At 37.9% G+C, this 14,034-nt stretch overlaps 1 protein-coding gene across 3 annotated transcripts in view; it reads left to right on the forward strand.

Annotated features, from left to right (window-relative positions):
* LOC125238713 (PTB domain-containing adapter protein ced-6) overlaps positions 1 to 12,879 on the forward strand; it is a 120,374-nt gene extending 107,495 nt beyond the window's left edge. For 2 of the 3 annotated variants that reach the window (XM_048146123.1, XM_048146121.1), the window contains exons 4-11: positions 3,705 to 3,922; positions 4,960 to 5,062; positions 6,863 to 7,037; positions 8,048 to 8,162; positions 9,212 to 9,297; positions 9,814 to 9,900; positions 10,385 to 10,755; positions 11,732 to 12,879. In XM_048146123.1, coding sequence (XP_048002080.1) covers positions 3,705 to 3,922; positions 4,960 to 5,062; positions 6,863 to 7,037; positions 8,048 to 8,162; positions 9,212 to 9,297; positions 9,814 to 9,900; positions 10,385 to 10,755; positions 11,732 to 11,809 — 1,233 coding nt within the window. In that variant the 3' untranslated portion in view covers positions 11,810 to 12,879. Of the gene's footprint in view, positions 1 to 3,704; positions 3,923 to 4,959; positions 5,063 to 6,862; positions 7,038 to 8,047; positions 8,163 to 9,211; positions 9,298 to 9,813; positions 9,901 to 10,384; positions 10,756 to 10,995; positions 11,007 to 11,731 lie in introns of all 3 variants that reach the window. The other variant, XM_048146122.1, reaches the window with a different exon arrangement.
* Positions 12,880 to 14,034: the final 1,155 nt, after the last annotated feature.

Below are 14,034 nucleotides of genomic sequence, written 5' to 3' on the forward strand. Positions count from 1 at the left end.
TGGCGCTTTTCATTAACGCTTTAAAAACCTGAATTAGCCAAAAAATCTGTCATGTTGACTTACGTATATGTGAGAAAGGGACCAAGCACCCTTTAACTAATCAGTTCAGTAACTATTTTAAAAATGCGAGGGTAATTTTTCATTCAGGCTTTGTACCTAATAGCAACTGATGGATCTATAACCAAGACTACAATTGACGCTCTGAACGATACACAACTGTCTGTGTTGCACTACTCGTAGTACGGATCAGTGATAGCAAAGAGGATCGAGTATAGAGTTACTGCAAAAGTAAAATATGTAGTCATAGTGGAAGATTACAACTTTTGAACTTCAGTTTTGACAATTTGTCCCATATTTCTTACCTTGATATGTAGGTATTAAAATTGACAAATAGGTATTAACATTAGCGCCATCTACCCGAGAGTCAACCAAAGGTCTAGCGCCATCTAGACGACCACACATTTTTCTTGTCGGTTTCGAAGTACGTTTCTTCTTTCACTCTATTTTTCTATACGTACGGAGTTATCAATATGTCTTTGGCTTGAGTAAATTACGCCGGTATCGATAATAGTTCATTGGTTTATTGCAATTTAGACTACGATGTAATATGACAAGGAAAACCATTGAAGATTATCCAATAAGTATTTTATTGATCTCATTGGGATTCTATTGTGTTGTTCTCATTATGCAAGTTTATGTCATTCAAGTGGCAGTCAGTTTAATGAGGCAGTTCCGATGTAGCTTATTGGAATATCTATTGCTCTTTTGATGATAATGTAAACGTCATTATCATCATCCTCCATGCGTTATCCCGGCATTTGCCACGGCTCATCGGAGCCTGGGGTCCGCTTTGTTTGCGTCCACATATGTAAGTGTGTTTATTAAATCGTCCTACTTTGTCGGTTACCAATGTTACCATTTAAGCGAGATTTACTTGTATCTTTTCCCCTCACTAGCTCGGAAACACGTGTTTTGTCCTTTAATACCAGCGGGTAAAAACGCATTTTATCCACTAGTGGGTAAAGTGATTTGACCTTGAATAAAGTCAAATTAACTGTTTTAAAATTGATAAAAGTAGGGGAATCTAGTAATAAAGATGATTTACCACCTGTGGAACTACTGGAAGCAGTGATAAACGCATTTTTTGCGTTGTAGTTTCCTCGCTGTAGTGAGGGGAAAAGTTTTGTGTTACACTCGGGTGCAAATGTATTTTACTTCTCGTGTGTTAAAAAACTCGCAAGTTCAGGATTCTATTCTCGAACCACTCGCTTCGCTCGTGGTTCAACTATGGAATCCTTTCACTTGCTCGTTTTTCAATTCCACACTCGGCGTTAAACTACAACTTTGCCCCCTTGTATAACAAATAACTATTATAACTGACAAAGCGGTTTTATAGCAATCGACAAAGTGGGACGTTTTCCTGTGCACACTCGCATAAAGCTTGGCAAAAAATATAGACGGTCAACCAAATTTTGGCATTAAGTAAAATACCCCATAATGGACGGTGATGCCATTATGGACAAAAAAACACAAATCCTTAAAAATAAGTATCTAAAATTAGTTTCTAAAAACTGACGGCTATGTACCATAAACTAGAGTTATAGAGCTGTTTCATTTTGAAGTTTCAATTAATTCGGTTATACCTGAAGGATTTGGCGACAAGATAAAATTCACCAGTTTACTGAAAAAAATATCAAGACGAATTCTTAGTAATGTTGCTAAGAGAGTTGAGTTCATGTTTAAAATCATAAAAAAAAACCGCACGGTGTAATCTTGAATACGTTTTACTTACTGCATTAAGCATGAGATAAGGTAGAAAACATACTAGTTTGTTGCTCCAAAGATATAAAGAAATGACGTTATTTTGCGAGTGTCCATTACTGGACCCGAAAAACTGCCTACCTCCTATGATGGACAAGGAACAATTTACAAAACCAAAATTTACAAAAAACAATCCTATGTTAAAATAACCCAATCTAATTGTATTTATGGTGTATAAAATTGACTCATTGCGTATCAGTTGGCTTTAAAAGTAAAATTTTAAACTTATTTCACTGTCCATAATGGGGGATCCATTACTGGAGAACTGCCGTCCATAATTGGAGAAAAAACACCTAGTTTTAATTTGTTAACTATGAAGAAACCAATAGGAGTATCTATTCTGCAATACGCTTGAAATGTAAAAGAAGGATAGGACATTCAAGATTTAACACGCTTAGCCGTAGAATTTTTACATTTATCAGTGAAATATCAAAAACAGGCGAATTTTTTTCTTAAACTGTCCATGATTGGGTCCGTCACTAGGTATTTACCGGTTTTCTACTAGGGCACCTCGCTTGTGATGTACCATAGGTTAAGTATTATAAGTATTACCGGTTTTCTACTAGAGCACATCGCTTAGACAATTGAGTGATGTACCACAGGTAATCCATTATCGGTTTTCTACTCGGCCACGCTCAGCTGATCATAAATCATGGTTCACGGCACTAGCGACGTCCGGTTCACTTTCCAATGGCAAGGCCGCTCTCTATTGTCTAGACTGCGGATTGGATTGACCCTGACAACGAACTCATTGTAAAAAAAAATGACCGCGTTGTGTGAGACGAACTTACGGCCATCTAGATCCAGCGTTCTGTCAGTTAGCAATCCAGATCGAGAAGCCGTGAGGTTAAGTCCCAGGTCCCAGCTAGTAATTTTTGTCCACCCTATTATTGCCAGAAGTAGCACTGAAACTTGTACAGTCTCATGTGCTCTGCCCATCCTGTTTGGGAATACAGGCTATTTATTTATTCTGCTCTTATTAGCATCGCCTGCAGTGTCATTGAAAAAGTCATATTGCAATGACACTCCCTCGCATGTATTATACACTAGCTTTTGCCCGCGGCTTCGCTCGCGTTAGAAAGAGACAAAAAGTAGCCTATGTCACTCTCCAATCCAACCCTTCAACAATCCCCACTTGAAATAACACGTCAATTCGTCGCTACGTTTTGCCGTGAAAGACGGACAAACAAACAGACACACACACTTTCCCATTTATAATAATTAGTATGAATAGTATGAATGTTATAAACTCAGACTAAGCTGAATTGACTGCGGTACCGTAAAATCGTCACTACTTTCAAATAAACTTGTATCTTCGTCTATGAATGAAAAGAAAATTGTAGTAAGTATGTATGGAATGCATATAGACTTACTGCGTTTTAACTTTGAGGAACAGCGTGAGATACGAGATTTTTTAAAAGTAGTGACGATATGTCACCAAAGTGTTGCTAGCAAACATATTTCTTAAAAACCGCTCACTTACCTTATCATCATCATCATCCTCCTTGCGTTATCCCGGCATTTGCCACGGCTCATGGGAGCCTGGGGTCCACTTTTGACAACTAATCCCAAGATTTGACGTAGGCACTAGTTTTTACGAAAGCGACTGCCATCTGACCTTCCAACCCGAAGGGTATACTAGACCTTACTGGAATTAGTCCGGTTTCCTCACGATGTTTTCCTTCACCGAAAAGCGACTGGCAAATATCAAATGACATTTCGCACATACATTCCGATAAACTCATTGGTGCGAGCCGGGGTTCGAACCCGCGACCTCTGAAACGAAAGTCGCACGTACTTACCGCTAGGCTACCAACGTTTTCACTTACCTTATATACTTATAATTAAAAATTTATCTCAAAAACAATATTTCCTTATTTCAGGAACCACGTTCAAACAACATAATGTACCAATTCCCGCTACACCGGATATCCTACTGCGCAGATGATAAGGGAGCGAAGAAGTACTTCTCATTCATCGCGAAGCACGGCGGCGAAGCGAACGGCCATGTTGAGAAGCATGAGTGCTTCGTTTTTATATCTACGAAGTTGGCGTCGGAGATCACGCTTACTATTGGACAGGCGTTTGATTTGGCGTATAGGTACGTCTGTCTTTAATTATTATTATTACGTCTAATATATTTTTTACGATTAGACCTGATTTAGACGTATGCGAACTCGCATACGATTTTTTTTTATATTATAAATGGGCTTACTCTTGGCCACAGACTAGCCAAAGGCAAAGACGTGGCCTACGATGGAGTGAGCTCGCCCAGATGATGCCTGTACATTTAAGCTAGGAACATACCTACTACGCGGACGTCCGTCGTAAATCGACCGCGACCGCGACCGATCAGTGTGCACGGAATAAAACATCCAGCGAGCCAGATTTCGATCGGACGTCCATGCGCTCAAGGTCACGTCCACGTCCGTCGACCGATAGTTTGCACGGTTAAGTGTATATTCATTGTCCAGATCCCCGTCCGCGGTCGCGCGACGCGACGACGGACGTCCGCGTAGTATGTTCCTAGCTTTATGCCTGATTTTAGGTATATTGCGGGCTGTTGAGGTTACATACAATTTTGCACAGCCATCAAATACCGCAATTTAATAAAACTCGTATGCGATTTGCGAATTTTGCGATGATGCGAGATGCGTTCTCGTACCGTCTAAATGGGCCCTTAATGGCATTCATTCTTTAGAAAAGCGAACAATGGTCCCAAATGGTACTAGAACAAAACCTATCAAACTTGCCTCTCATGTAAATCAGGCATAAAAATTTAAAAACTTTAAATATTCAGTGTATCACTGTCTTTATAAAATGCGATATTGTTGATGACGTCACTGTAGTGATGTGCATGTGTAGTTGAACTAATTACCGGTTTTTTTATTAAAATTTGGTATGCGGACTTTAAACTTTCGTGAGAGATATTAAATTTTTTTAACATGCCTACTTATCTAATGTATAGCGTTAGCTACATATGTAGCGATTGCACGGAGTGTAGCTGTCGCCAGCACTCATGCCTGATGAAAGGTCTCCAAATGACTCGAAACATATCGCTAATCGCGATACATGTATTAACGCGAGTAAAATGTATATTTAAATATTTGTTTAAAATTTTACTTTATTCGCTTTCAGGCGATTCATGAATGACAACGGCAAATACATTGAGATGCAGAAACTGTCGCTGCAGAACAAGAAGTTGGAGTTACAGATGAACGCGTACAAAAATCGTTTACAAGTAAGTTTTTACTTTAATAATCATACTCCTCCTTGCGTAATCCCGGCATTTGTCACGGCTCATGGGAGCCTGGGATCCGATTTGACAACTAATCCCAAGATTTGGCGTAGGCACTAATTTTTATGAAAGCGACTGCCATCTGACCTTCCAACCCGAAGGGTAAACTAGACCTTATTGGAATTAGTCCGGTTTCCTCACGATGTTTTCCTTCACCGAAAAGTGACTGGCAAATATCAAATAACATTTCGCACATACATTCGGAAAAACTCATTGGTGCGAGCCGGGGTTCGAACCCGTGACCCCGGAACGAAAGTCGCACGTAGTTACCGCTAGGCTACCAGCCAAACTAAGTTTTTACTTAAATCATTATTTAACAACGGTAAAGTTGTTAGCTACTCGTGCTAATTGTTTTCATCAGAACCGGATAAACTGAATGTGAAAAATGAACCGTGAGCGAAGCGAATGGTTCCAAAAGTGGAGCATTGCGAAAGTTGAATACTCACAAAGCAACATTAGTACATTGTGTCGCAAAGGAGCAGAGTAACTGATTTACGGTGAGGGTCTAAATAGAATCCTAGACGAAGCGAGGGATTCATATTATGTCCAATATAGAAATAACCTTATACCGTGGCATAATCTGCAGCTATTACTCGGTGCAGTAAAAATTTACCTACTGCACACACACACATTGCACATTGATATTTTGTAACATGTTATTGTAATAAAGTAATCTAAGTATTTTGAACCAAAAGACGAGTAATAATTCGTACTTCATGTTGCTACAATTTCAGTAGCATATTAAATAATTTTTATCACATAAAAAAAACAGAGGTGTTTTTAGGGTTCCGTAGTCAACTAGGAACCCTTATAGTTTCGCCATGTCTGTCTGTCCGTCCGTCCGTCCGTCCGTCCGCGGATAATCTCAGTAACCGTTAGCACTAGAAAGCTAAAATTTGGTGCCAATATGTATATCAATCACGCCAACAAAGTGCAAAAATAAAAAATGGAAAAAAATGTTTTATTAGGGTACCCCCCCTACATGTAAAGTGGGGGCTGATATTTTTTTTCATTCCAACCCCAACGTGTGATACATTGTTGGATAGGTATTTAAAAATGAATAAGGGTTTACTAAGATCGTTTTTTGATAATATTAATATTTTCGGAAATAATCGCTCCTAAAGGAAAAAAAGTGCGTCCCCCCCCTCTAACTTTTGAACCATATGTTTAAAAAATATGAAAAAAATCACAAAAGTAGAACTTTATAAAGACTTTCTAGGAAAATTATTTTGAACTTGATAGGTTCAGTAGTTTTTGAGAAAAATATGGAAAACTACGGAACCCTACACTGAGCGTGGCCCGACACGCTCTTGGCCGGTTTTTTTTTCTGTCTTTGTCACTAATCCCAGCTTTAAGAGATCCCTTAACTTAAAGGGATAAGCTCGCCTTTATACATAACCATTATAATCATTCACTGTACTTGTAATTTGTTCTGTGAAATAAAGAGTTTACTACTACTATTTGACGACCGGTCTGGCGCAGTCGGTAGTGACCCTGCCTGCTGCGCCGCGGTCCCGGGTTCGAATCCCGGTAAGGGCATTTATTTGTGTGACGAGCACAGATATTTGTTCCTGAGTCATGGATGTTTTCTTTGTATATAAGTATTTGTATATTATATATATCGTTGTCTGAGTACCCACAACACAAGCCTTCTTGAGCTTACCGTGGGGCTCAGTCAATCTGTGTAAGAATGTCCTATAATATTTTTTTTTTTATTACTAATCTTCCAAATCACAATTTCAGGAGCTATCAAAGATCACATACAAGGACGACCTATCAGCGTACCTCGCTCGCAACAACCTGTCAGACATCGCAGAGTTTAAGGCCCCTGCTGATCTGGATAAGCAGATCGCGTCGCTCACGCTCGCGAACGGATTCAGCGCTATGAATGGGACTAAGTCTCCTGAGAATGGCAATGGTAAATATTATGTACTTATAAGTTTTAATTTCTCAGACTCATGTAGGTAAACCATCCTTTAATAAAGCCCCCGTGTGGTGACGGGTTAAGAATTCACCTCCCCTTTTCTTTCCGTGGGTGTCGTAAAAGTCGACTGTGGGATATGGGTTAAATTGTAGCGTAGGCGAGAGGCTGGCACTGGCAACCTGTCACTGCAATGTCACAATTTGGATTTCTTTCAACCCCTTTTTGCCAAGAGTGGCACTGAAACTTAGTAGTTCATGTGCTCTGCCTATCCCTTTATGGGATACAGGCGTGATTATATGTATGTATGTAATAAAGCTTACCGCTGTAGGAAAAACTATAGGCACGGAAACAAGCTTGCGTACTTAGGAGCGTGGTCAATTCAAGATGACTTTATTTTCCATTATACGACACACAACGAACGAAACGCTTTAGGTATGTATTTTTTCATCACACCTACACTTTAAATGTGCTATTACACGCAGGCGGAGCGTGAGTAATAGAAAAATCGTTCTTCCGAAGCCAACTCACTGTTGTAATTACTAATTATTACGGTATAGTAAAGATGGTCTTTCGTTGTTGTAGCTAAAATAGTTAATATTAAATATGGCCTTTCAGCTTTAGGTCATGTTTTAAATGTTTAAATACGTGTCTTAGCATCTACTTCATTTGCGATGGCGATCTCTCATTTTGGAGGCCAAGATTCACTTTGGATCACTAAGCCAAAATAATTAGTTAGTTTAGCATCTAATGCGCTGTGAGTATGCCACTGTAAGTCAAGGAGCCAGTTATCTAAAATGCATTTGAGCAGTTCAATATATCTTTCAATACTACTTCGTATTTGGGCGTTTTCCAAATGAAATCAGCTCGTGATTCTGAGAAGAATGAGCCCAAATACGTCGAGATCTGGTGAAATTCGATATTCGGAATTTAATTTGGAAAACGCCCATTTCGGTGTTAAATAATATGAAGAATCGAAAATCATCTCTTTTATCTATATTTTTCAGGCCAAGACGCGCTGTCACATAACTCGTCCACAGACACATTCAACTCCACCAACGACAATTTGCTGTTGTCGACACCACCGCCACAACATAATGGGAAGACGAACTTCGGCACTGGGTAAGTTGACTATTTTTTTTTTAAGTGGCTCTATTGCGACTTACAACTGACAGCGTTAAAGGTTTAACGCTCGGTGTTGCCACTTCCAACTAACAGCTTTAATCGTTTAAAGCTCAGCGTTGCCATGTCCAATTTTGAAAAACAACACATTACGAAGTTTCACTTCTTCGCGGAGGGACTGCACGTTCTATTTTGTTTCACAAAGAGTGTTTTTTAGGGTTCCGTAGCCAACTAGGAACCCTTATAGTTTCGCCATGTCTGTCTGTCCGTCCGTCCGTCCGTCCGTCCGTCCGTCCGTCCGTCCGCGGATAATCTCAGTAACCGTAAGCACTAGAAAGCTGAAATTTGGTACCAATATGTATATCAATCACGCCAACAAAGTGCAAAAATAAAAAATGGAAAAAAATGTTTTATTAGGGTAGCCCTACATGTAAAGTGGGGGCTGGTTTTTTTTTTTCATTTCAACCCCAACGTGTAATATATTGTTGGATAGGTATTTAAAAATGAATAAGGGTTTACTAAGATCGTTTTTTGATAATATTAATATTTTCGGAAATAATCGCTCCTAAAGGAAAAAAAGTGCGTCCCCCCCCCCTCTAACTTTTGAACCATATGTTTAAAAAATATGAAAAAAATCACAAAAGTAGAACTTTATAAAGACTTTCTAGGAAAATTGTTTTGAACTTGATAGGTTCAGTAGTTTTTGAGAAAAATACGAAAAACTACGGAACCATACACTGAGCGTGGCCCGACACGCTCTTGGCCGGTTTTTTTAATCTGCACAAAAAATGTTCTTTAAAAGAACTTGCCTCAAAGTAAAGGATCTCCAAATACCAACCGGCGGTTCGGCTCTTGAAAAAAAGCAATGCCCTGAGGCAAACTAGTTTGGAGACCTTAAACTGTCTATACGCCGATGTGTGGCCAACCTATAATATAAATAATCATGCAAACATTTTACATGTTTTTCTTTTATAAAACACTGTTTGGGTGTTATACTTTGCCATTAAACCCTCGAGCATGGCCTGAATTTCTTTATAATTTAATTTCAGCAAGCTCCTGGGCGATCTGTCAGGCAAGAACCCAGTCGTCGGCACCAAATTGGAAGGCTTACTTCTCAACTCTGACTCGGACAGTGGTAAGTAATCTCACTAATAATATCCACTGAAGTCTCAATGACCTTTTAGATGGACATATTGTTGTACGATTCAGAACTATAATAAAATAGAAGAGGGTTTTAAATTTAGGTTCATGTCCGTTTTCACATTCTCCGATATTTTTTTAATAAAATAAATAAATATTATAGGACATTCTTACACAGATTAATTGAGGCCCACGGTAAGCTCAAGAAGGCTTGTGTTGTGGGTACTCAGACAACGATATATATAATATATAAATACTTATTTACATAGAAAACGTCCATGACATTAATGTCATGTACTTGGTATTTTCAACCCTTGCAAGGACTTGCCTTCGTGACCCGGTGGCTGAGCAGTTTAGGCATCCGTCCGGTAAACAGAGGACGCTGGTTCGATTCCAGCTCGGGTCACTTTTTCTTTGTATATGGCATTTATTTCAAATCCTTATATGCTTTACATAAGTTCCTTGCATTTAAGAAATTGTAATATAAACTATGACATATTTGTTTTTACAGATTTCGATCCCCGCGCGTTCGAGGCGGAAACAGCTCCACGCTACTCCACACCGCCCGATCAGGGCGTCACCACCACACCACCGTTGCGTAAGTTAATATACATTTAGCGCAATGTTGATCATATGCGTTCACTGTCCCAAAGTCAAGTGTCATTACGGCTTTTTAAAATAGAATTTCACTGCTTGGAGCAGTGGACGTGTTAAAACGACCGTCATGTTCATTATATTATTTGATACCTTTATTTTTATACCACGTCGGTGGCAAACAGGTATACGGTCCGCCTAATGGAAAGCGGTCACCGTAACGTATGGAAGCCTGCAACTCAAGGGGTGTCACATGCGCGTTGCCGATGTCGAATCGAGTGATGTCACGGTCAACTTAGTTACTTTATATATTTCTACCAGACTTATTAAATAGAAATTGGATTTAAAAATAACTTCTGTCCATGTTTTTCTTATATTTATCTGATGCTTTATCTCGTGCCTGGTATAAGATATTTTATTTTAAGTACAGTCAAGTTCCCTGCTACTTTTTTTAAGGTGTATATTAATTTTCTTTTCATTGGTTCCAGTGGCGCCTCCACCGAAAGCGTCGAAACGCCAGAACACGCCGCAGCCCTCCCCGCACCCCCCGCAGAACGGGAGCGACCTGTTCGGCTCCGCGCCCTTCGCCGTCCACACCCCCCCGCTCACCTCCCCCTTCGCGACCAAAACCAACCAGCCAAACTACGACATTTCCGATTTTAATTTACAAACATCGGTTTTTAACAACACTACGTTCACGAACGGACTGAGCGGGTACGACCCTATTGAGCAGAAGAATATCTTTGGAAACGGATATGGCAACGCGTTCAATGGCTTCGGGAACCTCAGTGAGAAACAGACGGTGGAGCTGGATAGCAGTTTCAACGGGTTCTTAGATAAAACTATTTCGGAGATGAAGGTAAATGTTTAATTTTTCTGCTCTTTAGTTAGTTTTTTTTTTGTTTTTTCAACGGGGATTTTCAATTCAATTAGGAAGGACAATTACTAGGATTGACAAAAGCGCATATTTTAATATACATACTTAATTATTATAAGCAATCCCAAGTCAATCAGGGGTTACAGAAAACTTTTTTGTTTTGGAATATAAGGCTATACTTATTATGAAAGATTATTTAGCATTTTAATTTGTTTCCTACAGCTCTGCGAATGGTGAGTTGTAGCTGTAATTAGATTCTATAAATATGAAGCATTTTATAAATATCTGGGTTATTAATAATATTAAATAGTTGCGTCCTGTAAGCATACCTTTGTTATGAGTTACGAAAACATAAAACTGAAAAAACACAGTTCTTCGAGTCAAGACTTCAGTCAATCCATATCTAACGCTATATATGTGCTATTGAAGTCCTTTATGGCAATTTCCACATTTTAAACAATCTCCAAAAAAAGAAAATGTTGTGAGCTGACGCTATGGAACTTTAAAGTATAATATAGGGAAATAGCCGGGTCCACACAGAGCGAGGCAATTTCCTCGCTTGGCAAACGTGCTATGTAGACGTGCCTCGGTCAAGGCAATACGAGCGTTTTGCTAAGCCGAGCAATGTGCCACGGGCAAGGCACGTCTTTATTGGACTTTTGCCGCAAGAGCTCATTGTTTCTATTGGTCATACTCTTTATTTAATAAAGTATTAAAAAAGTTCTTGTTGAGAAGTTGTTTCTACACCGTAGACGAATTTTTGTATAATGTATAATAGGTATCTAGATTTAGCATTTTTATCGTATTTAGTTTTAAGGCTTCAAACACAATACCTGTATTGTTTCTTGAATAAATATATGAGTACGAGTATTGCCTCACCACGTACCTCGCTCTGTCCGGGCTCGGCTAATGATATATTTTTGTAGGTTGTTTCATATGTAAATTTTTTTGTTCCCAGGATGGATTCAGCAGAGGGATCACCTTTGGAAACGATGATTTTTCAATAGACAACTTTGACCCATTGAAGAAGAATTGAGTTTTACCGTTAAGAATTAAATAAAATAGATGAAATTATAGTTAATGAAAATATTGCTTTCATCCACACAAATCAAATGTAATTAATGCAAGATTACAAGAAAAAAAAAATATAAATTTTATTTTAAGCGTTGCGTGGATTTAAACGATGTTTGAAAATTGTACGAAGTTTTTATAGTTCTGTATTGCCATGTTATTGGTATAAATGTCTATTCTTTCATTGTAATTGGCAACAATATTAAAATTTTCTATTAAATCCATTTTAATATATGTCTTATATCAATAATATATTTTCTAAAAAAGAATCTCAAAAACCGGTAGTGTATTCACATTACTATGTTTATAAAAAAAAATGTTAGGTATAAATTTTGGTGATATATTTTAGATTATACGCGGATATATACGCTCAATGTCATTCCAAGAGTGCCTTACATTACGATAACTTTTTGAAGTAATTAATTATACAAATAATGGATAACATTTTCACTTGATTCGTAACGCGTGTGGTTTCACCAATAAATTTTGAATTAAAATATATTTTGGTAGAAATTGATGCTTTAGCTGTGAAGTCAGTATTGTAAATCGATGGTAAGTTACAAAATTACCCAGTTCGAATTAAATTTGAAGATCGCCTCAAATTATTCTGTGATAATTCTTTTCAAAGTTGAGGGACTTCAAAATGTATATTATAATATTTAGAAAAACGTCCAAACATGACTGAATTTTATTGGAGGGAATTATATCATCGCTTGTAACCAGATGTAAATAAATAATATAATTTAAGGTCGTTTTATATATATTTTATTAGTTTACGGATGACATTGTAGCTTTTAAGGGTCAACATTCCATGAAATTTTAAAATGATAATGAATTATGTTACTATTTTTACTCCTGATTATTTACAAAATATGTTTAATTAATAGTTGTATATAATGTGCCCGTAATAAACTGTTGTATCGCCTTGTCTCGATAGTAGAATATTATATTAAGTACCTATTGTTTACACTAATGTAATGTTAAGGCCAAAAGAATACATATTGTGTATTTTTAATAATAAAATTTACGTTTATACTTATTGTTTTATTGGTTCTAAAAATAAAAATGTTGTCTCCCTTTGAATAACATGATGACGCAGAAGTTCGTCGATAAAATCGCAGCAACAACTTAAATGACGCTTAAATGAGAGCATTGAATCACTACTTTTTACTGAACTAGAGTAGAAGTAGAAGTAGCGACATTGTATAGTATGAATTTTCTGAGATGAACTTTTCGGTTTTGCCCTAATCTGTTAAACAAAGGCCTTTGTTTGTATTATTCGCCGCGGTTAGGTCCCGTTTCCACAGCACGTGCCAAAGTTTCAGTGTAGTTAAAAAGCAGCTATCATGATAGCAATAAGGTTCAAATTTATTAAACAGTTTGCAGTGTGCAGGTAACTTTTTTTGAAGATGACAAAACGTGTTATCTCCGAAAGGGCTTTTTATGGATTTGAACCTTATTTCTATCATGATAGTTGCTTTTTAACTACACTGAGACTTTGGCACGTGCTGTGGAAACGGGAGCTAACCGCGGCGAATAATAGAAACAAAGGCCTTTGTTTAACAGATTAGGGCAAAAGCGAAAAGTGCATCTCAGAAAATTCATACTATAGTATCGTTCGTTTTCTGCCGATGTTTTCTGCGTTCTCTGCAGTCTGCACGTTTTCTGACATATTGATTTGAAAGGGACGACGCTACAATGTTGCTACTTTTAATTACTATAAGTATCGATGTAAGTAAATTGCATAGTAAGTTCAAAATAAAATCTCGGATATACTTGGACGTGATTATCATGACAAAATTGTAAAAGACAACTAATCGTTTAGTTGAAGAAAATAAAACCGGTATTGACAAAAAAACCGGAATGACAGCAACAAGCTACGCCTACATCCCTACAACTGTCAAGCGCATTGTTGATACCGTCGAAAGGAAGCTAACTTTGTCGACGCATATTTTAGTCGTGTTTTCATAAAAAACAGCACTTACAGTGAAAATTATGCATTCCCTATAATCTTAACTGGTTTATCCGGTGTACCGTCGCAGTATTAAAGGGAAATATCTCAGTATTAGACCAAAATGGTGGATTTAAGTGGGGGCCAAGATGGTCCGTTGGAGCACGCATTTTCCAACTCCGTTTTCATCATTCCTGGCCTCGTTGTGATTAGTTTAACAGGTAAATATACCTATTATA

This window comes from Leguminivora glycinivorella, chromosome 24 (assembly GCF_023078275.1).
Source record: "Leguminivora glycinivorella isolate SPB_JAAS2020 chromosome 24, LegGlyc_1.1, whole genome shotgun sequence".
NCBI classification, from domain to species: domain Eukaryota; kingdom Metazoa; phylum Arthropoda; class Insecta; order Lepidoptera; family Tortricidae; genus Leguminivora; species Leguminivora glycinivorella.